Source organism: Larimichthys crocea, chromosome XXIII, assembly GCF_000972845.2.
Source record: "Larimichthys crocea isolate SSNF chromosome XXIII, L_crocea_2.0, whole genome shotgun sequence".
NCBI lineage: Eukaryota > Metazoa > Chordata > Actinopteri > Sciaenidae > Larimichthys > Larimichthys crocea.
This window is the reverse complement of record NC_040033.1, coordinates 7,826,693-7,848,416: the sequence shown is the minus strand read 5'-3', so window position 1 is coordinate 7,848,416 and position 21,724 is coordinate 7,826,693. Positions and strand designations below refer to the sequence as shown.

General features: G+C 43.1%; 1 protein-coding gene across 2 annotated transcripts in view; it reads right to left on the bottom strand.

The window, feature by feature from the left end:
- Positions 1 to 492: 492 nt before the first annotated feature.
- The window catches only part of LOC104929559 (collectin-12), a 38,015-nt gene continuing 16,783 nt past the window's right edge, over positions 493 to 21,724 (bottom strand). For both annotated transcript variants that reach the window (XM_010744114.3, XM_027274219.1), the window contains 8 exons: positions 9,404 to 9,526; positions 3,518 to 3,604; positions 2,395 to 3,438; positions 1,709 to 2,206; positions 1,475 to 1,611; positions 1,272 to 1,381; positions 625 to 770; positions 493 to 532 (listed from right to left, as the gene is read on the bottom strand). In XM_010744114.3, coding sequence (XP_010742416.1) covers positions 510 to 532; positions 625 to 770; positions 1,272 to 1,381; positions 1,475 to 1,611; positions 1,709 to 2,206; positions 2,395 to 3,438; positions 3,518 to 3,604; positions 9,404 to 9,526 — 2,168 coding nt within the window. In that variant the 3' untranslated portion in view covers positions 493 to 509. The remainder of the gene's footprint in view (positions 533 to 624; positions 771 to 1,271; positions 1,382 to 1,474; positions 1,612 to 1,708; positions 2,207 to 2,394; positions 3,439 to 3,517; positions 3,605 to 9,403; positions 9,527 to 21,724) is intronic.

Sequence of the window (21,724 nt, the reverse complement as noted above, 5' to 3'; positions counted from 1 at the left end):
AGCGACAAAGCATCATTTTTGCTGTTTATTTCAATTACATATCATGAAAAGCACTACGGTAAGTCCACTCGGTTTCATAGAATTTATAATTTCCTACAAAACTGGCTTAATGAAATATACATTCAGATATTCAGTTGCAGGTGGAATACAGTTTTATAAAATGTATTTCAAAAACCCATAAAAATATTTATATATATATATATATATATATTAAATCAAATGGTGATTTGGTACTTTAAAAAATAAAAGTCCTCCTTCTTTGATTGCCCCTGCTGTATTGCACTTGCTGGTAAAGTTGGACTGGGTTCACTCTGGAGGAGAAAGGCATCTCGTCAGCATCTGAGATACGTTGTGCTGCTGCAGCCCTGGGCTCATTTCAAAAAAATTGTCTCTTTGCTCTCTCCGTACGGACTCTTCCATGTGCTGCGTCAGTGGACCGGTGCCACATGGAGGAAGTCTAGCTGCTTCACTTGCAAGCTCCCTTTTTTTTTTCTTTTCCCGAGACGTCGCTACGACGGTCCAGGCGACCTCGCTGCAGAGAAAGAATACAGAATGACATTAAGAGGGGAAATCACCTTCCACGTATTCAATCGGTGGCATTTGGAAAGACAGAAATAGACGTACAGGTCTCCATTTCCTTCTCACAGATGTAGCTTATGAGATCTTCACAGAAGAAATCATTCCATAACCCTTCATGGATGAGTCCTGCACAGTCCTCTCCTACTTCATGGCCGTGGCCCCAGTCGTCAGGCTGACCAGGTTTCCACTTTCTGCAGGCAGACAACAGAGGGCGATCATACGTTAGATTTACAGGATTTCATCCAAGACTCGGGGTGGAAAAAACCACAGCGGTGGAGGAGAGAATAAAAGAACTTCAGGGGGGGAAGTGAAGTTGGATCATCTGATTTCTTTGGCGGGTGTTAAAAATAAGTGAGACCACCAAGCGTAGATCTTTGAGGTTAACAAGTCTTTTATCCCTGTTTGGATTTGATCTAACGCTGATTTTATGAATTTTCTAATACGTATCCTTCATTTTGCAACGTCATGAGAAAGAAAGAGCAAAAGAGAGTGCACTGCTCAGATTGGACCACCCTAAATCAGCATGTGAAAGTAGACTGCATGTTTGTTTGGTGTTGTTTTATGTAGCTGAAGGCCTACCGCTTGTTATTATTGTTGGAAAGCACAGCCCTGGAGCAGGACCACCTACTTTCATACAGGATAAGACTATGACTCTCTATGACAGAGAGGAGTTTTTCTGATTTGATACTGACGTGAAAGCAGGTTCAGTCCCGTCCAACCAGCGCCAAACGTTCTCCTCCTGTCTGTCAGTCAGACCCATCCAGAAGTAACCCTTTCCAAACGTCTGCTTCTTCAGCCATTTCTGAGGTCACATGAGGACAGAAGAAGAGTTATTGCCGAGCACTGACAATGGTTTCAGGATTTCTTCCTGTGAGTGCTGAAAATAATGAGTCACCTGTTCCTCCATGTCGTTGATGATCACCAGCGAAGCAGATGATTCTTCACAGGTCGCCTTCGCGTCATCAAAACTGTGCATGTCTTTGGAGAAGAAGTAGCACTTGTCTCTGTAGTTCAGCCACTCAAAGGGGCAGCCTGTGAAACATTGAGTGGTTCATTCTGTAAATAAGCACCTTGGACACATTCAGTTTTATAAGAACAGGCCTTTAAATCTGACACAATAAATTCATACCTGGGGCCCACAGCGTAGGAGCTACTGCCTGATCTTGCATAGACACAGGCCCAAAAGGAATAACTGGACTCCGGATTGGCATTCCTGGTTGTCCTGGTGGTCCTGCTGGCCCTGGAGGCCCCACTGGTCCAGGCAGCCCCCTCGGCCCTTGCTCCCCAGCTGGTCCCATTGAGCCTCTTATCCCCGGTGGGCCCTGTGCCCCCTGAGGACCAGGCTGTCCGTCTCTTCCAGGCAGACCAGCAGTACCTGGCTCTCCTTTAGCTCCAGGAGGTCCGGCCCTTCCTCCTGACCCTCGGGAGCCCTTGGACCCAGGGCTGCCAGGTACGCCTGGCAGACCTTTTAACCCTGGCAGACCTTGTAGTCCTGGGAGACCTTGCTCTCCTCGGGGTCCTCGTATCCCTGGAGCACCCTTTTCACCTTTCTCTCCCTTTTGGCCAGACTGACCAGCTGGTCCCTGAGGTCCTTTGTCCCCTCTTGGCCCTCTAGGACCAGGGGGACCTGAAAAATGAGACATAATGTGAGATAATGTAACAAAAGGATTATTTGAAAAAATGCCTATCTTGCTGAGAGTTGGACGAGTCAATGGATACCACTACAGACGTGATAATGGTCAATCAATCTTCACTTTTATGTCTAACAGTTCCTTCAACTCTAAACATTTCATTAGTAACACACACATCCCTCACCCTTTAAAATAGTGAAGTTGGTTATTAGCTGTGAGTGCTTGGTGTCCACCCGCTTCATCTCCTCCATGACAATAGAGAGGTTGGTGACCTCCTTGTCCATCCGTGCTGCCAGCTCTTCCTGCTGCGACCTCAGACTGGTGGCATCTGTCCTCACATCTGTCACGCTGCTGTTGAGGTTAAGCAAGAAGTCCGAGTGACGGCCGACGGTCTCAGAACAAGTGCGCAGCTCGTTCAGGTTCAGGTTGATGGCGCCCAGAAGCTGCGTGGTGAAGCTGATGTTGCCGGTCACGCGGTCTATGCTCTGCTCTGACTCATCCAGACGCACCTCCAGCCGGTCAAAGTTGGTGGATGTGAGGTTACTGAAGTCCCTCTGCTGGTCCAAAATCTCCCTCAGGGTCTGGTCGTGAGCTTCAGCCAAGGTGCTGGTGTTCTGGAGCGTGTTGGTCATGAAAGAGAGCTGCGATCCGACCTCTTCCAGGCTGTCGTTGTTGGCCTTTGCAAGAGCTGAGGTGTTACTGGCCATCACCTGCAGGTTTTCCACTTTACTACGAAGCCACTCGGTGTCAGCGCGCGTCTGCCGGGTCGTCTGCTCGAGGCTCTGAAAGTCATTGCGCATTTTCTGGATGGCCTGACTGGTGTCGTCCACGGAGCGCTGCAGCACGGCGATGAGGCCTCTCTGCTGGGCCTGGGTGAAGTTGAGGCTGCTGATGCTGAGCAGTGCCTGGTCCTGAAGTTTCACCTGCTGCTGGAGTTCTCTCTGCAGCCTGACCGTGTCGTCCTGCAGACTCCCGATGATGCTGCCGTACGACTGCAGGGTGCTGTTCACAGAGTGCAAGGTGGCCGTGTTGATGTCCAGCACTCCCTGTATGGAGCCCTGGTTGTTCTGGATGTCTGAGCCGATGCTCTCCAGCTGACTCAGCTTAACTTGATCACTGTGGATGCGTTCCTCCACCGAAGACAGCTGTCTCTGGAGAGTCCAGATGTTGTTCTTAAAAGCCTGGATCTCTGTGCTGGTATTCTCTGACTTCTGCCCTGCTTGATCATCTGCAACACAGATATTTATACAATAAATATTTCAGCTTCTCACTGTAGTCCAATTTAAACCCAGATCTGTGAAACTTACCGAGCTTTTTCAAATCAGTCTCAACGGCAATTATCTTTCCTCCATAGTTTGCGATACCTTCAGACACAGTATCAACTCTTTGCACCACTGAAAGAACAACAGGACAGGTAGGACAAAGGTTAGTGTCATAGTCTCATCACAGGCACTGTGAGAACTGCCTGCAACCACAGGGATCACAGAGGAAACCAATGAAATTCACCTACAGATACTATAAGAGACGTGTCTACATATCTTGCAGGAATGTAATAACGGTGGACTTGATTAATGTAATCTCTTGGTTTAGGCCAGATTTAGAGTGTGACAGAGGCGGAGAGAGACGTGGAAAAAAGCAATTTAATTCAAGGGTGAGCGACAGAAAAATACAGGCAATGCAAAAGAGGCAGAAGGAGGGAGGAAGTAACATTGATTCAGCAAAGATGGAGTGGGTGGTCAATGACAGAAACCGTGGTTGGAGATACATGGGGAGACACTGGTGAGAGCCCCTAGGGGTCAGGAAGTGACCTAGAGGGGGGGCTCTTTAGTAAACAGGCGGATCAAAGACGGCCCGGAGGAGACAGACGCTGTGGCAGGGAGGCTCTTCACGCCCCCACAGGCGACACCGGCGTTCATTTCCTCTGGAATGTGTCTGGGATTCCAGGGATTCAGCCCACTTCTACCACCAGCCTCGCCAGGGTGACACAACTGGGAAATGCATGGGCACCGCTGCTGGGAAGCTGCATCCCAGTAAAGACAACAGTTCAGTCACCTCCGGAGGGCAAATCACCAAAAAAGACAAGATGGGCTTGTTTAAATCCACCCACGTCTCCAAACGAAGGACACACATGGTTTTTATTTATGTCCTGATTAACTTTAATTTTGGGGTATAATAGTTAGCCACTAGTTTATATGCCATGTTTATTAAACTTAAAGCAAAGCAAGATGAGAGTTAGATGAGCAGATTGAGACATCTCGTGTCCGTCCAGTATGAAGCTACCAACAGCCTCTGGCTAACTTAGCTTAGCATAAAGACAGGAAACTGTGGTAAACAGCTCTGTCCAAAGGTAACTACGGGAACATTCATTTAGAATCTGGCACAGGTTTTTCCAATCATTTGAGCGGTGGTAGTCCGCCAAAAAACAAAGCGAAGTTGAGCCAGATCCAACTTTTGGAAGAACGCAACCTGATGTTGCACCAATGAGACGATCAGACCGGTCAAACCTTCACAGTCAGCTTGAAATGTCCCTGAAACTGGGACTATCCAGGTGGATTCAGGGACTAAACTCTGATACTCTACCTGTTGTGTCCTGACTTTGTTTATTCCATGTACCCAGCTTCTAAATCTGAGCCTGGCTTGTAATTTACGCTGCAAAAATAGTGATAAAAGTTTAATTTGGTTTGTAGCAGATGGTTTGAGAGAGACAGAGAAAGCGAGCAGTGGTTGAGTGACATGGACAGTGAATGAGAGTGAGGGAGCCCCGGCATCGATAAAGCCAGTTAATCAGCAAAATGAAGAGTTATTTCCTGGTTGTTTCAAAGCAGTTATGTTCAGCCCAGATAGACAGTGATTTGCCTGGCAGCCACCTCTAACGTTGATTAACCCCTGGATCCCATCAGGCACAACTCGGTGATGTCCCGTTTTGGTTCTTCCGTCACGCAGCTTCATATCCGACCAGGAGCATTTCAGAAGCGAAGCGCTTTGCCTGCCATTAGCCATACAGATACGGTACTGTCTTTCTTCAAGGAAGCGAATAACCGTAATTCTTAAAATGTCAAACAATTCCTTTTAAATATACGACCTCAAAAGAAAAACAAAATTATTCTTTAGTTTCCAGACTGCAAATAGAGAAGACCTTTTACTCTTATGGAAAAAATGCCTGAATTACCTCCGAGTAATTCACATTGAAATGTTTGGGAACTTCAAATTGGAAAATGAGTGTTTAACAAAAGTTGTTTTTTTTGTTTCTTTTCTTCACCCTGTTAGACGTCCTTAAAAAAAAATCACCTAATGTTGTCTCATGGAACAAATAAACACATTAAAAACCTTATGAATGCATAAAATCATCCAGGGATTACCACATTATTCTTAGGTGTAAGAAAGAAAATGGTCAGTTGGTCAGGAAATGTTCCATACGTCAAAGTAAACGGGACATATTTCCAGACACAGACTGTACAGTTCAGCACTGCAGAGCACAAAAGACACTTTGACTTCAAGTCCACAGGCTGAACCGTCAGCTACACCTATGGCATATTGTTTCTTTCACCCAACACTTACACAACTAAAACAAGCATACTCCCATGTACAGACGTTTCTGGGCCTTTTCCATATGCTATGTCCACGTCCGAGCCTCCAGAGAGACTCGTTGCATCACTCTGTTACAAAATTAACCATAAAACACACATGCAAAGAAGTTGCCACAGGGTTGCAGAGGAAAAAATGAAATTTTGGCAAAGACCTTCTCAGTCCAAATGTTGTGAAAATGAGCATGTTTGAACTCTTTCCAGCTCTTGTGTGGGTGGTTCCTAAAAGTGCCCGGCTTGTAAAAATCCAACTTCCTTATATATATAAATTCAGAAATAGTAAAAATAGTTATGAAGTGAGTGAACTGTAAACTCCATGCTTTGGTTGTTTTATTTCGAGGAGCCACGGGGCAAAAATCTCCAAACTCACTGCTCAAGGAGAGATGAGAAATCAGAGAAACCTGAAATTATCTCCCGAGTGTTGCACAAAATGTCCCCTTGATCATGTGTTTAAAACTCTAGGCCAACTGGAAAGAACAAGTAACTCTATATTCTCAACAACTAATTGACATGAAGACATTTTCCCTTGCCTCACTTTTTTTAAATTTCTGTTATTGTCTCCCCCAAATTTTATAGTTTAAGGTTGATTTACCCACTTAAATGTAAGTAAGTCTCCTCTGACCATCCAGCTGCCAAAATCCAGATGACAGGGGAGAGGAGCTGATCATGTTGATGCGTGTATTGTGTTCACAGCAATTACACTAAGCTCTGAGGGCAGCAGCAGCAGCAGCGATTGAATGCTACAAAGAGGCTGCTGGTGGTTCTTGTACTGTAGGCACCACCCAGGACCAGAAAACATCTGCAGCACTTTAGTACATACTTATTTATCTCAGAATATGGATGGGAAACTCAAGGAACATGTTTAATTTGTTCAGAAGAGTAGATAGACTGGAGATGATGTCAGGTGATTCAGTTTGTTTGAGTAAAACAGGACAACAAGCAGTAATACAGTGTGTTTACATCCTGTTTGAATGTTTAACTGCGGTAGTGACAGTAGCACAAGAGTCATAAAGTCAGTGAACTGACTCAGTAATAAAGTTTGCTTACATTGGCTAACATAGCCACCACAAGGCTACTCATATCCATACCAGACAAAGTCAGGCTGAAGAAGGAAAATCCCTGAGTGTAGTGAACTGAACAAATGTGTGTTTTTATTCATGCTCATGAGTTCAACTTTTCACTTGGAAAATGAAGACTATCTTATTTCTTGTTGACTTCAACACACAAAAAAAATCTAAATTTTCTGTTTTACGATGTGAAAGTGACTGTCATAACAGCTCGACCAGCTCGACAGATTTTAACTGAGTGAATACCCCTCGCCTCACCCTCCTCTCCCACAGACAGTATGAAGAATGGACAGCGTATGCCTGATGTCAACCACAGGTTTCTAAAGAGACACACTGGGCTTCAGAGCAGTTAAGTCTTTGAGATTGAAAAGACATTCACACAGGGATTGAGGTAAGATGCACGGGTTATGTCAGCTTCCATCCACTTTTCTTGCTCACTTTGAGGAACATTAATGGGATTTAAACCCTCCAGAGTCCAGAGAATGACCTCATATTGCCTTTGCTTGTGTCAATCAAGACAACGGGCTGTAGGGGAAGACGACAGGAGGTCACCGAATCCCTGCCAAACCTCTAAGGTTAAACTGCATCAAAATAACAGAGACTTATAGAGGACGTGTCTGCGGGTCGCTGACACAGGACAGAGAGAAGCACACATGTTAAGTGCATAGAGCACTCTGGGTCTCACTACATAACCATCTGGAGCTGGGAGTGTGTTTAGGCTGAGCTGTGGTTCCCTTGACAGAGCAGTGCTTCAGTGCCAGTAAAAACCCAATTTCAGCGGGTTCTGCTGGAGTTGCACTGAGTTCACTCACTGCTCATCTGGGATCAATTAGGCCCGCATGAAAACATGCACCATGGAACAAGTAGGACCGACTGAGCTCAGAGTAGTAAGAGGACATCATTGTTAATGTACTCGAGACACACAGATAACCCCTGAACATGTTAACTCCATGCCGTTTCCACAAACTGAAAATAAGTAGGGGTGTACGTAGTTGCATATGGGAGTGTTTAGCACAATTATGGCAGGAACATTCAGAGTTCAGTTCTCCGAAAGACGGCGGGACCGTTTCCCGACCTGGAAAAAATGTGAAAGAGCCAACCAGGAAGTTCAGCTCCACAAAGGCTGAAGACCATCCCTGGAGGTGTGAGCTTCGGGGGTGTTGGTAAAATAAACTGAGAGAAGGCTGCGGGGTGGAGACAGCACAGAGCTAAGGGGACATAGCTAAACTTTAAAGGGTTTGTTCACCCAAATGACAAAGATTTTTGGACGAGAGTGACATTTAATTTGTGGTGTTACTCTGGATCTAATTCTACCAAATAAAGAGTCCCTATAAAAACTGTTGACAGTGAGTTCTCTGGAAAGTATTGGACTTTGTTTGTGGAAATATTTGATGGTGATAAATTCTTCTAATGTACCTTTTCAATCCCCTGTACACTGCTAACATGATTGCATCAAACTCCATTGTATTTGGGCAGCAGCAGAAACCTCAGAAACCCACACAAATAATGCCAAAACTCTGGTTTCTGCATGGCTGGATGCGACTTTGCATTCAAGGAAACAGCTCAGCACTTGTAGAAATTCACGGTCATGTCTGTTTTAGCTTAGCATAAAGACTGGAAACAGAGGGAAACAGCTAGCCTGGTTTGGTCTGAAGGGAACAAAACCTATATACCACCGCCTCTGAAGCTCACTAGTTAACATTTTACAAGGGGGGTGTGTGTGCTGGACCATTTCTTGACCAGGTGTTGTAACTTCCTGGAGCGTCACCATGCAGTTGCCAGGCAAGTTGACAGTAAAAAGAATGGACAGGGTATGTGTGACGTCACCCTGTTGAGCCTTTGATACTTCTTATCCCCCGTGTTTATTACCTTTAACATTTTATTGTTATCTTTTAGGTTTAGCTGGATTGGTTTTTGGTTTCTATGTTTCTAGAATATGTCACTGTATGGCCAAGTTTTATTTATGTATTATCTATTTGTTTTTATTTTTTCGCTCTGTGAAGCACTTTTGGATTTATTTTTGCATGAAAGGTGCTATATAAATAAACAAAGTTTAAGTTCAGCTCTGAACTGACCCTTCATCTGTCTACACAAGTGACTGCTGAGAGAAAAACTGATGATGATGATGATGATGATGATGTGTGGTGGTCATCAGCTCATATTTTCCATTACCTAATTATTGCCATTAAATAATGACAAAGAAACATTGCGAAAGAGCATTCATGTCATGCTTGGATGCTCCGATGACGACAAACTCCATCTCCCTTTCACACAAACACACACACACACACCAAGGTCTCAGTGTACTCATACACTCATCAAACAGCGATGCTCTTATTTCTTGGCAGTGCGAGGAGAAACCAAATGATATGTTTGGACACCCGCTCTCTCGGCACAACGTAAGCAAATCATTTGAACATTTTAGAAAACAAATTGCATCAGTGAAGTGATGTTTAGAAATGCTTGTCATCCCCGGGCCCCTATAATTGTACCCATCAGATCACAGCGACGGAACAGTGTATAGTTTAGTGGGCCGGCTTACCTTTATATCCGAGCACAGCTACAGCGATGGTGAGGAGAGTACAGAGCACATAGAGCAGAGCTATGGAGGTCTTCAGCGCCCATTCATTCTTACACTTGGTGCACTGGGTGCCCTCCTGGATCCCTGTGTAAAAAGAACAAAGAATACCACATGATTTAATACATTTTGCTGCCTTTTGTAGATTTCCCTGGAGCAGAGAGGTCTAAAAAGGACATGTGGGTAGAATTTGGTGTTAGTTAGGGACTCTCCATGTCCAGGAGTCCCACATCTGAACAAACAGGCCTGGAGCCTACATTAAAGAGTCCAGCAGTTCCCTTAGGGCCCGGGTGGTGAAGGGGCAGGGGACACAAAAACAATCCCCCCCACTGACTTGTTTACACTCAGCGACATGCTTATTTTCCTGAACTCAGCCTTCACTCAGCAAACTTCCTTTTTTTTTCCTTCGTTCATCGTGTGCACAAAGATTCCTTCCCAGAAGGAAGCACAAACAGACTTCATGAGTCCGAGCGAAGAAGCACTGAAACTTAATCATGCGTAACGTTGATTTGTTACAACATCAAATGTTGGTGAATGTGCACCTTTTTCAGTCGTCTTCGTGCAGCGTCGGTTGACTTTGGAGTCGAACTTTAAAAAAGCTAGTGGGGACACTTGTGGAATATTCCTTTCTGGGGATCTTTCATGACAGATGAACGGCGAGATCCACAGTGCTGACGGGAACACAGCTGCGTTTCATTTTCAATTCAGGAAGTGTGTGTGGAAAGGTTGGCGCTGCAGTGTGTGTGTGTGTGTGTGTGTAGGGGGGTCTGGTTTTCATGCACCTGGAATGAAACCTCACATTTGCAACATGAACGAAAAGCTCTTAAAGCAATATATGACTACCACCATCATGAAGGCCAGTCAATCACATGATGATTATTAGTGCTGAAGACTTCAACACACATCTAGTTCACGTTCATCTTAATAGATGAGGTAACACTTCGATAAATTAAAGATGCGGTGCCGATTGCCTCGTCAGGGTCTCGGTGGGAGTTTAGATGCCAAAGTTAACAACCTGACTCGTTCTTATGGGTGTGAAGGGATCGTTAATGACCACTGAGTGTTAGACTGCAGTTAAACACCAAGTCCAGCTGGACGAGAGGCCAGCCTGAGAGAACATGAGATTTACCGTAAAGAGCACGGGCGAGTGCCGCAAGAAAACAGAGTTTAAAAGGATTTTAAATGTAATACTTCCATGGGTTTGATTCTGTGCCAATGACAACACCGCCTCACAGGCCAAAATACAGACCTACTTTACTTCATCTGCCTGAAGCTGTGTTTCCAAAAATGACTGTATATAGAGTAGACTCTCTTCAAACTCACATATCAGCTTAGTGCAGATACGTTAGTGACAAGCAATTGCATGGACATGAACGCCAAACTAGGTTTAAGGAAGTGTCACTATTAAATATTTTGAGAGTTCTCGGTCAAAGGTCAAAATTTATTGTTACTGGATCTTTTAAACTCCCAAATATTGATATCGGTATCAGTCAGACTATAACTTAAAGGCCCGATTCAGACCCAATCAGGCACTCTGGTAAAAACTCAGGTTTTTCCATTTATTTGAACAGGGATAAGTGTGTTTTGGCTGTGCCGGTGCAGGAGAACTTGAGCCAGATTCAACCTTTGGAGAAACGCAACTTGACATTACACTGTGGTGGCTAATTCAACGATCAGTCTGGTTTATTTCATGCAACCACCTTCTAAATCTGTGTCTGGCTCGCAGTTTATGCCGCAAAATAGTGACACAAAGAAGTTTCCTTTGGTTTGTGTCCAACGGTTTGAGAGAGAGAGCAAGCAATGGTCAAGCGTGAATGAGAATGAGGGAGCACCTGTATTGAAAAAGTCACTGAATCATCACAATAAAAAGTTATTTTCCCAAAAGCGGTTACGTTCAGCACAAATAAACTCACCCCCACCACTGCACAACTATCAGATGATTTACAACAAAGCCTGATTTGGTCTGAAAACAACTTTAGATGAACCAAATCATGTCCTCACATCTTTTAACCTTTGTTAATGTATTTTTTGGCCACTTGGGGGCAGCGTAAGGAACCAGAAACACAACACTGACATATCATCGCCTTAAAAAGTCAAACATGTTAGCAGTTGTCTATTTACATATCCAGCAGACACCAAGAAAGGTAGGTGATCTTACAAATATAAATATATACTGTCTTTTTAGCTCTGTTTTTAACTGTTTTTAAGATTTTAAATGCTTACCAGGTAGCTGCAGACTTTGCCTCTGTTGTTCGGTGCTGAGCAGGTAGTGTATAGTGCATTTTTGGAGCTTTTTTGCAATAAAATAAAAACAGCTGCATGCATGCTGCAATTGAAAAAGACACTTATGAGAGAGGCGGGTCGTATAAAGTGAAAACAGGAGAGTTGAGGGCAACTGCAGAGTCTATTTCTCTGTGGGTTTGTCACTACAAGCCAGTCTGTTTAGATTACATATAGTCATTTGATAGTTAATATAAAAATATTTATTATAGCAGCTAAAAAATTAGTTTTATGCAATTCTTCTTTCGACTCTTTGCCAGCACAGACGACTCCATCGGCAAATAACAGTCATGCTTTACTTTACTTTTTTTTTCCTGCTTAAAGCTGCACTGAAAAATCTGCAAATAAATCTTGAACATGTGTTCCCAAGAGTGACAAAGTAGAAGTCCATACATTTCATCAAACTGTTTCAAAGCATGACATCTTCACATAAACGAAATCAGCTCTTCGTGACGTGCGTCGATTTCTTGCCAAATATCTTCACATCTTAAACGCAAACAGGTCGTTATGTGGAAAAAATGTCTCAGCAGAGGTGGAGAGAGAGAGGAAAATATCTTTGTGTGTTGTTTTCTGCTTATATATTATACCACACACCTGAAAATGACATCAGCTTTTAGAGCCCCGAAACATGGCTGATGCTCATGTCCAGATCATGTAAAGAGCCTCAATGGGCTCCTTAAAATATATTAACAAGTGTATATGCCTGAAAGTCATTTGTCTTTTTAAAGCTCCAGCTCTGGGTGTGGAGCGAGTTACTAAGCAGAAAGTGGCTTACAAACACAGCTGTGTATGAAACATCAGGAGTTACCAAAGTCTTCCCTCGCCACTGGTTTAACTGTAAGCAGAGAAGTGCACTCTGGGAATACAGCCACTATAAATGATTGCATTTCTGAATCATTCATAACTGCTGACATGTTGCAAGTGTCAGCTCATGCATGCTCCCACAATAAAGCAAACATATCAGTTCATCAGTTGACAGTAATCAAAGCGCTTCTGCCCAAATTTGCTGTTCCAATTCAAACACGCTGACAGTGTTTACAAATCCGCTGCGCTGAAATGATACCAAAACACTTTGTAAGGGTATAAACTATTACACAGGCCTGACTGATGAGCTTCAGATGCTCACTGGATAAGTGGAGAATTTTGCGTTTGGCCGTCAAATATGGAGGACACCTGGCATAACACAAAACACATGGCAGACAAACACAACAACAAAAAGGAGAGATTTCAGTTTCACAGCTCCTCCAGCTCCTCAAGGAGCACACACACACACACACACACAGAGAACAGACATGAGATGGAGCAGCTGTAATCTTTTCGACCCCCGAGTGTCGACACACCAGTGGGTCATCGGGGGGTTGTGACCTGCTTGCTGTTCATTTCCCAGTGGGTCACTTCCTGGATGAGCAGGACAAATAAGAAGACAGATGCCGGACAGGCTTTAGGATAATATTGATGTTTCTTTTAATTTGTGCCAATCATCTGTGTTTCCTGTCTCTTTTACAACGTTTCCCTGTGACGTCTTTATATACATGTGCATCGTCAGCATACGTGAAGATATCAGGGCTTGAAGAAGCTGTTTGCCATCGTTGACTCTTCCAACTACCACAGATTATGTTTTCACTGGCTTCTGTTGCGTGAGTTAATCAGTGTCTGTGTTGTAACATAGAATATAAACTAACAATCTTGATACAGGTTTGAAAAGCAGGAGCATTCTGATTTCTGTTTGTAGTCCAAGTAGTTTTGACCACATCTGACCCGGCTTTGATTGACCAAGAAGTTTTTTATTCATTCTTAAAAAGTTATCTATGCTCATATGCAGATATCTGTCTATAGAGATGAACAGAAATGTGTCTTGTCATTGTCACGTATCATGAGCAGCAAGTCTTGGCCTGGACATCTGTTCGCTTCATAGACAGTATAAAGAATGGATGTCGTATCCATGACGTCAGAGCCATTGTGAAGCTCAGAGGGTCGTGGCTCTGAGTCCTGCATCTAATCTAAAAATCAGCAAAGACGTGGATTGTTGGTGAAGCTGAGGTCGGCTGAATGAAGCCCCTGTGCTCAAACAAGCCATCTGTAATTTAGCTTCACAGCCACGCAGGTTGTCGCATGGTTGCCAACATATACACTGATATTAATATGTCTGCAATAAGGTAATATCTGTCTAGCTCTACTAGTAATCATACATTAATATTGCACTTTATTAATGATACCAAAACCATCATTATACGTGAAACAGTTCATGTTTTCTAAACTCAAACAGTCAGACACACACTTAAGTCCTAATCATAAACTAATAATCAAATCAGAAAAGTAAAGAAGAGCACTAATCAGATCGACTGTTTCATGTCAGCTGTTGCTGAACGTTCTGGAAACTTGTTTCATAAGTAGCCTTAGCTTTGCTAGTTTCTGGTTACTGTCAGTCAGCACATACCTACGGGGAGAGAGAGAGAGAACAGACATCCAGGAGTTAACATCGACATGTTGGTGTGAAGCAGGTCCTAATTACACGTTAAAACAATAATCACTAAAATCAGGTAGAACGATGGTTATATGTAACTATAGACATCTACAGTATAAAGATCATGTTTCAACCAGATGTAGCCCAGTTTGGACTCAGGTGCAAATTACCAAGACCATGCTTATATGAGACGTGGCTTTGTAAAGTATATTGTCACATTCATATCCACTTACTCGAGATGTTTTTCTGCAAAATCTAAATCTAATACATTATGCACCAAACTATAGGCAAAGAGAATCAAATATGTTTTGACTCTAAATTCAATAAAATCATCATTACGTACCACAGAAACACCTGGGATACGGCATCGCTCCACATTCCCAAACTGTCTGTCATATGACAAATGGCCAGATGGATTTGAGACAGTTAGGACAAACATCTTTAACACTTACTCAAATATCTGTCACACTAACAGAGCCCAGAAACCCTAACACATGGATAAAATGTCTCGAGGTTGGAACATGACGTTTGGCTACATGTGGAGGTTCATGTCTGCTGAGAAACGAAGCTTCTCCAGTGACAGTGAGTTCTTCATGAATATTCAAAATTAGGAAGAGGAGAACTTTAGCGCTGAACAGCGGAGCAGCAGTGGAAAAACATACGTGAACACTGACCTCCTTGTTCACAGTTTAACATCAGAGACTTAGTTTCCTTTAGTTTGGCTGCTCGTCATTAAATCAGACACTGATTCGTCATCTTTCCCCTTCTCCTGCACAGTCAGACACAGTCGGATCTGACCGACCACAACCGCAAAAACAAACGTCGTCCAGGATGCACAGACCACAAGCTGAAAACAACACTTTTACTGCTCAAAGCAAAAACAAAAATTATGCTTCGAAGACAAAAGAGCCTTTCCAAAACAAGGATAAGCAGTGGGTTTTTAAATGTGAATGAATTCCCTTGTCATTGTATGTTTTGTCTGGATAAAGTCACTCATTGTTCCTGCAAGATGTTCAAAGAATATCTGGACAGCGTCCACCTTGGTGATAATTAAGTGTCTGCAAGCCTGTGTCTTTCACCAGCCCCGTTTCCTGTAACAAAGGATTACCCAAACATCATTTTTTCATGTTAACATGGCCATTAATTTAACCCTGACATGCCATAATGTCCACAGCAAAGTACAACCGATACATGGGCCTCGCTCGTTAAAAGACAATGTTTATTTACTGTAAATAGCAGAGGGGACGCTATAGTAACGGATGAGAACACAAAGCTGTGAGCTGAGGTCACACAAACTGTGATTTGGATCTCTTGCCCAACACACACACACACACACACACACACACACACACACACACACACACACACACACACACACACACACACACACACTCTCTCTCAAGGTCTTTCCAGGAACCAGAGTGCACATTAGTCCAAGAGGGCAATCAGCGAATTATACCTGGCACCAAAGACAGAAAGACGAGTTCAAGTCAAACTGCAGCGGTGACTAAAGTGAAAGTTTGTCAGGATGCGATCATACTCAACAAGTATGAGCACAAGTTAAAGTCTGTACTCAAAAATGATACAGGACTAAAGACTTTTTATGTTCAGCAAGAAAAGAAAGAAAGAAACAAACAAACAAACAATGAAATGAAATGAAAGAAAGAAAACAGAAAAAATGAATGAAAGAATGAATGAATGAAAGAAAGAAAGACACAGAGAAAGAAAGGATGAAAGAAATGGAAAGAGAGAAAGAAAAACAAACAAAAACAAAAGAGAGAATTAATGAAATAATGAACGAAAGAAACAAAGAAAGACAGAAATACAGAAAGAAATGATGAAAGATAGAAAGAAACAAACAAAGAAACAAAGAAAAGGGGAAAGACAGAATTAAAGAAAAGTAACTATGACATAGAAGAACACACAAAGGTTGAAAGAGGACGGAGGAAAAGTTTGAGAGAGAGAATAGAAATGATGAAATGAAAAGGGACAGGCAAAAACAGAGCGAAGAGACAGAAAGGAGTAAATATGAAAGATAAAAGGAAAGAAAACAACAATTAGAAAAAGGGGACAGAAACTAGCAAAGAAGGATCAAAGAAGGAAAAAAAAAGGAGCAGAAAGAACAAATCATCCAAAAGTAAATGACAGAAAATGTCCGTGCCCTCCAGAATGACACACACGAGTGCTTTCTGATGTTACGCCACCATCGACCTCATCGTCGACGTTTCAAAATGAAATCCGTTTTATGATGTGACAGCGCTGAAGTTCAGGTTTGGTTATGTTTAGGCACAAAGAGAACTTGGCTCGGTGCAGGAACAGATCATGATTTGGGTTCAAATAAGTACTTAGTTAAAGTTAGGGAGACGCCTCGGTTTGGGATACAGTTATGTGCTGCGCTTCGTCATCATGGTTACAGTAATACGTGGTTTTGGTTATGGAATGACCCGGTCGCAATTAAAAGAAACTTTGACTGTCATCATAGAAACAGGAAACAAACAGTGTACTCCGATGTCAAAATCTGATATTTCATCCGACCACGTCGACATCCTCCCTGTGTGACTTCATGAATACTGCGCCCACCAGAGGATTGTCACTTGAAAATAAAATATTTTTTGACATTTGCAAAGGAAATCTTCTAATAACCTCGATAATGTGTCACAGAGACGAAGCCAGGACTGCCTTGCTTTGTGGTCTTTTACCTTACAACAGTAACTAGTAACAACAGTTTCCAGTTAAATTGTAAAGCAAAGAAATACTTAAAACCACTGTTTGTTGCTTTGCAAATTTCTGACATTGTCGAGCATATGAGAGAGTAACTACTGCAGTTTTACTCTATGTCTGACACCTGGTTTAAGGGATGTTTAGGTCCGTTCTCCACACAGCTTAAACCCCACCAGTAACGTTTTGCCCTTTGCACTTTGTTAACCTGCTCAGATTTGGTCATTTTTGATTGGTTTAAGTGCTTCTACCATGAGAAAGTATGCCATGTAGATAAATAATTTTCCTTTTGTTGGTTTTCTCTATGCTGTTTCTGTGTCTGATCTCCTCTGTGCTGCTTGACAAGGCATCCATCTGGATCTGGACTCTGGACAGGGTGTTTTATTTTGAAAATCGACTGTGCCGTTTCTGTGTCTGACTTCCAGCTAGCTCTGAGCTGATTCACTTCTTCTGAAACGTGCCATAGCGCTTCTGTTGGAAGCACGATCATCGTCTAGAACGCGTGCAATCACCTCCCGTGCCTGTGGAGTCTTAATTGTTCTTCAAACAAAGAAAATGATGCTATAATCACATAAAATTCCCCACACAGTGGAAACTCAAGTCAACTCAAGTTACCTCTCTGTTACACACCAACTGTATCTCTGCTTCCTTTTTTGTTTTGTTTCTATTTGAGGTTTTTTTTAGCAGTTGTCTTTCATGCCATCTGTCCTTCATTACCCCGAAACAGAAATAAGAAAGTTTTACAAGATCTCTGATACATTGTAATCGAAGCCAAGATGTTTTACAGTCAGGAGGGAGATGATGGTTCAATGAATGAGTCACACACCGCTCAGCTTTCTCAATGGCATGGTGAGGTGGCCTGCACTGACTCATGCGCTGCAATGCTGTGTGTTGTGTTTGTGTGTGAGCTGGTGCATGACTGTCACTGGGGATGGATATAAATCAGTGACTTTTCAGACATTTTTAACCACTAACTGATTTTAAAATATAAATAAACAGTCCTTAGGATGTTACCACACTTTCACCTTTCTCTTATCTTGGCATGCATGTAGTAAACTCTGTAGCTGGAAACGAGATTTTCCTGCAAAGAAAACTGATCATCTCTTTATACAAAAGTATGGAACCACCAGGAGGAACTCAGGGGCCGCAACCTTTGAAGGCTGCATGCATCATGACTGCTGCATCCTATTTCGAAGATTCCTACAAATGTGGCTGACAAATTCTTCTTCTCATGAATTTTGGAGGATCCATTGGCTGGATCCTTCGTGGCCCAACTTATCCCAAGATTCATTGCGTGCTGGTGACTACTGACAAGCAGAGATGGTGGCGTCCACCAAGGAGTACACGTTTAAATGTAAACCTTAAAGTATGTGACGTTTAATGTTACTTGAAGTCAACGGCAGCGAACTTCCGACTGTTACAGTCATTCAGAGTAAAGCTTTTAAGTCTTTGTGTGTGAAAAATACATCACTTACAGTTCTTGCAACTGATTTTCACCTAGAGGAACAAGAGAGGTGCTGTGCAGACATGACCCACAGCACCCTTTTGGTGCATGCTTACCCCACCTTATAACTGTCTTTTTAACAGCTACACGCATGCCCGCTGCGCTCACTTTGAGGCTGTACCTGTCAATGACGCAAACAGAGGAAATGCAGAATTAGGACCAGAGGGTTCTGAGTTCATGAGATGGCTCTGGGGCTCTGCAGGAAACCGAGACTATCCCGGCTCCATGTGTGGCCTGATTTAGGCTCCATCTCTTTTATTACGTGTGATGGAAACCATACGCCTCCGTCACACAGAGACAGACAGGCCTGATGCTCATGGTTTTAAGTGAATGAGAGATGGAATGGAGAGTGAGAGGAGGAGTGAAGACAGGCAGGACAAGGCCAACACTCAGTTGCAAAATGTGACAAAACATGAGGCAGAGTCGGAAAGCAAAAATGATTAAAAGATCTGAGAGGTCGAGAGAAAGTAGTGACGGATGAACTTTAAAAACCAGTAACCCCTGTCACCTCATCCGCAGCGAGCCAAAAACCTCTCAGGGACTTTGACATGGGCCAGATCGTCCACGTTATAATGAGAAGGAGAGAAGAAAAGTGGTGCCTTTCTGACAGGAGCTCTGACTGAGCTTTGTATCACATCCAACAAAAGGCATTGTCAAATTGTGAGGCAACCAAGATTGCAGCATCCAGCAACTCTCCCAGGCTCCATCTGTCTGCCGCCTCGCTGTGGGGGAGCGAGGCAGAACTTTATTTTTCCACATAAAGATCTACTTTATGTTTCAGATCTCCTCTGATCCGGTGACAGGTTTATGGGGTTACATTAGACACTTATTAAAAAGGAAAAAGTACAAAATGAGAGCTTTGTTAATACATAGTTGTACTTTGTCTCACTGAGTACATAAATATGAAGAAAATCTATTTTATTCCCCTTCAAAGACAGATACAGGATATAATCAAAGGATTGTTTTGGCCACTTGGGGGCAGCTGATAATATCACTTTATAAAGTGTGACAGCGAATGTGTTGCAGCTGCTTATTTGCACATCTAATAAACACAAAGCCATGTAAATAATACCCTAAACCTTTATGTTTTAGCTCTGTTTCACTCTCCACCAACTCATGAGGGATGGTTTGGTGCTGGGCAGGTGGTGTGTAGTGGGTTTATCGCAAGCTGCAACCTCCGTGGTTGTGAAGTGAAGCCTATGCCAAAGTGCCAAAAACTGCAGTTCCTCAAACGTCCACTTGAGGCTGGCTCCAGAAGTGAGTCAGTCTCCGTAAGTCCCCATGTTCAAATGTCCAACTTCACAGCCTGGTACAAAAAACTGTTTTGGTCTCTATAGCTAATTTCCGCGTTCATGACAACTGTACTGAGGGTGAATATTGTGTAAAAAAACAAAACAATGAGCTAAAAGACACTAAAACTCTACACAGAGCTGAAGGGAATCAATAGATAATTTTCAGCAGGTTCGTAAGGAACCACCCCGATCACATTACACATAAAATCTGATCCATTGATAATAAGAACATCGTGATTAGTGCAGCTTTAATGTAAAAAGTAAGTTTCTAGTTTAGATCTGACCAAATGTACAAAATTACAGGTAGTTTTTCTCACCAAATCCTGTCTGAAAAATTTAAAATGTTTCTTTCCTTTGTTCATTTTCTTGGACACAAAGAATCCCGAGTCGTCCTTCATCGTGCACATAACTCTGGTCAGACACAGAGAGACGGCCAAACTGCCCACTCCTCATCCCCAACCATAATGACGTCTCACCAACTGATAGTAAAGGTAGAGAAATAAACACTTCCAAAATGGTTTTCAGATGAGCTGCGGTCAGACAGGCATGCAGGCTGGGCAGGCAGCATCCGCGGCCTCTCCTGCCCCGGAGCCCTGCCCCCTCCCACGAGCTCAGAGGCCCCCGCTCGGCTCTGCACATACTCAGCGCTCGCTGCAGTTACACAAACAGGTCGTCTTTCCGGAAAACTACATCAACAATGGAGTGGGGAGTGGGAATGGACTTACTCAGCTAAGGGATTTGGGGCCCACGGAGAGACTTGGGTTTTAGTTACAAAGCAAAACATCGCAGCTTAAGCACCCCAAACATTACAGCTTTCTAGTAAGTGTGTGTGTGTGTGTGTGTGTGTGTGTGTGTGTGTGTGGCCCACTGGTTAATGACCATCACATTAGCATCCAGAATTTGATAGCCTGCCTACGCTCGACTTTGAAGGAAACACAACACCATCAGCAAAAATAAGAAGCGAGTTCAAAGTGAGAATGTAGGAGAGCACGACAAGAATAACAAAACGCAACACTTCATCCATTGAAAAACAACATTCAAAGGCTTCAGTCAGCTGTGAGAAATGATCAGCACCTCACAATATAACCATACGGTGTTTGAATTTGACTCCCCTTTCAGATAACATTGCAACACAAGAGAGAAACTGAGAAACTTTCAGTCAGCACTTTCAAGGATCCAGAGCCTTCCTTCCTGCAGCAGTGATCTGGATCTGAGTTTCTGTTTCCGAAACCTCGTCTGATCGATGTCTACCCTCCGCCCTCACGTCTCCCGCTGGTTGCTTCAGGTGGCAGTCAAAATTTGAAAACCACTACAAAGACCCCCCCAGTGCTGACGGAGCACTGGCAGGGACTTCAAAGAAAAACAAACATCTAGAATGTCGCCAGTCGGAGAAAAGCAGAAATACAAATAAATGTGACGTTTTCCCAGCTGGGATAATAAACCACAAAATGGTATTTGAGGCATTAAAATGTACCTCTTTCTGTCTCGTTTGCAGAAATGACTCCCCCCTGCTAGTACACCATAAATAGCAACCTGTTTGTGGTAAAGATGGTGGTGCTTACTGCAAAATTAAAGAGGAGATGGATGCTTCACAGCATAAAAAAGTTCTTGTTGTTAAAATAAGCTGAAAAAAACATGAACGAAAACTGGAAACAACAACGGAAGCTGCTGAAAGATGCAGTTCCAATAATGGCCACTAGATGGTAGTTCCAAGACAACTCAGATTGTGGGGATATGACGGAGAAACCGTAATTTCTGCTGATCCACGTCTTTACCAATTTTTAGATCAGCCGAAGGCAGAAGAGGTGGGTCACAGATTTGGAAACCTGTGACTGATGTCATGTATACGGCGTCCATTGTTTGTATTGTCAGTGGTCCATGCTCCATACTGCGGTCTGTGCTAAACTTGAATCCACCACTCTCTGGTTCCCAAGCCCAAGTCCCTGTGGACTGAGATACTGCTGTCTCGACTACTTCTTAAATATAAATACAAATTTTTCAGGACCAAAGCTGCTCAACTGACACAA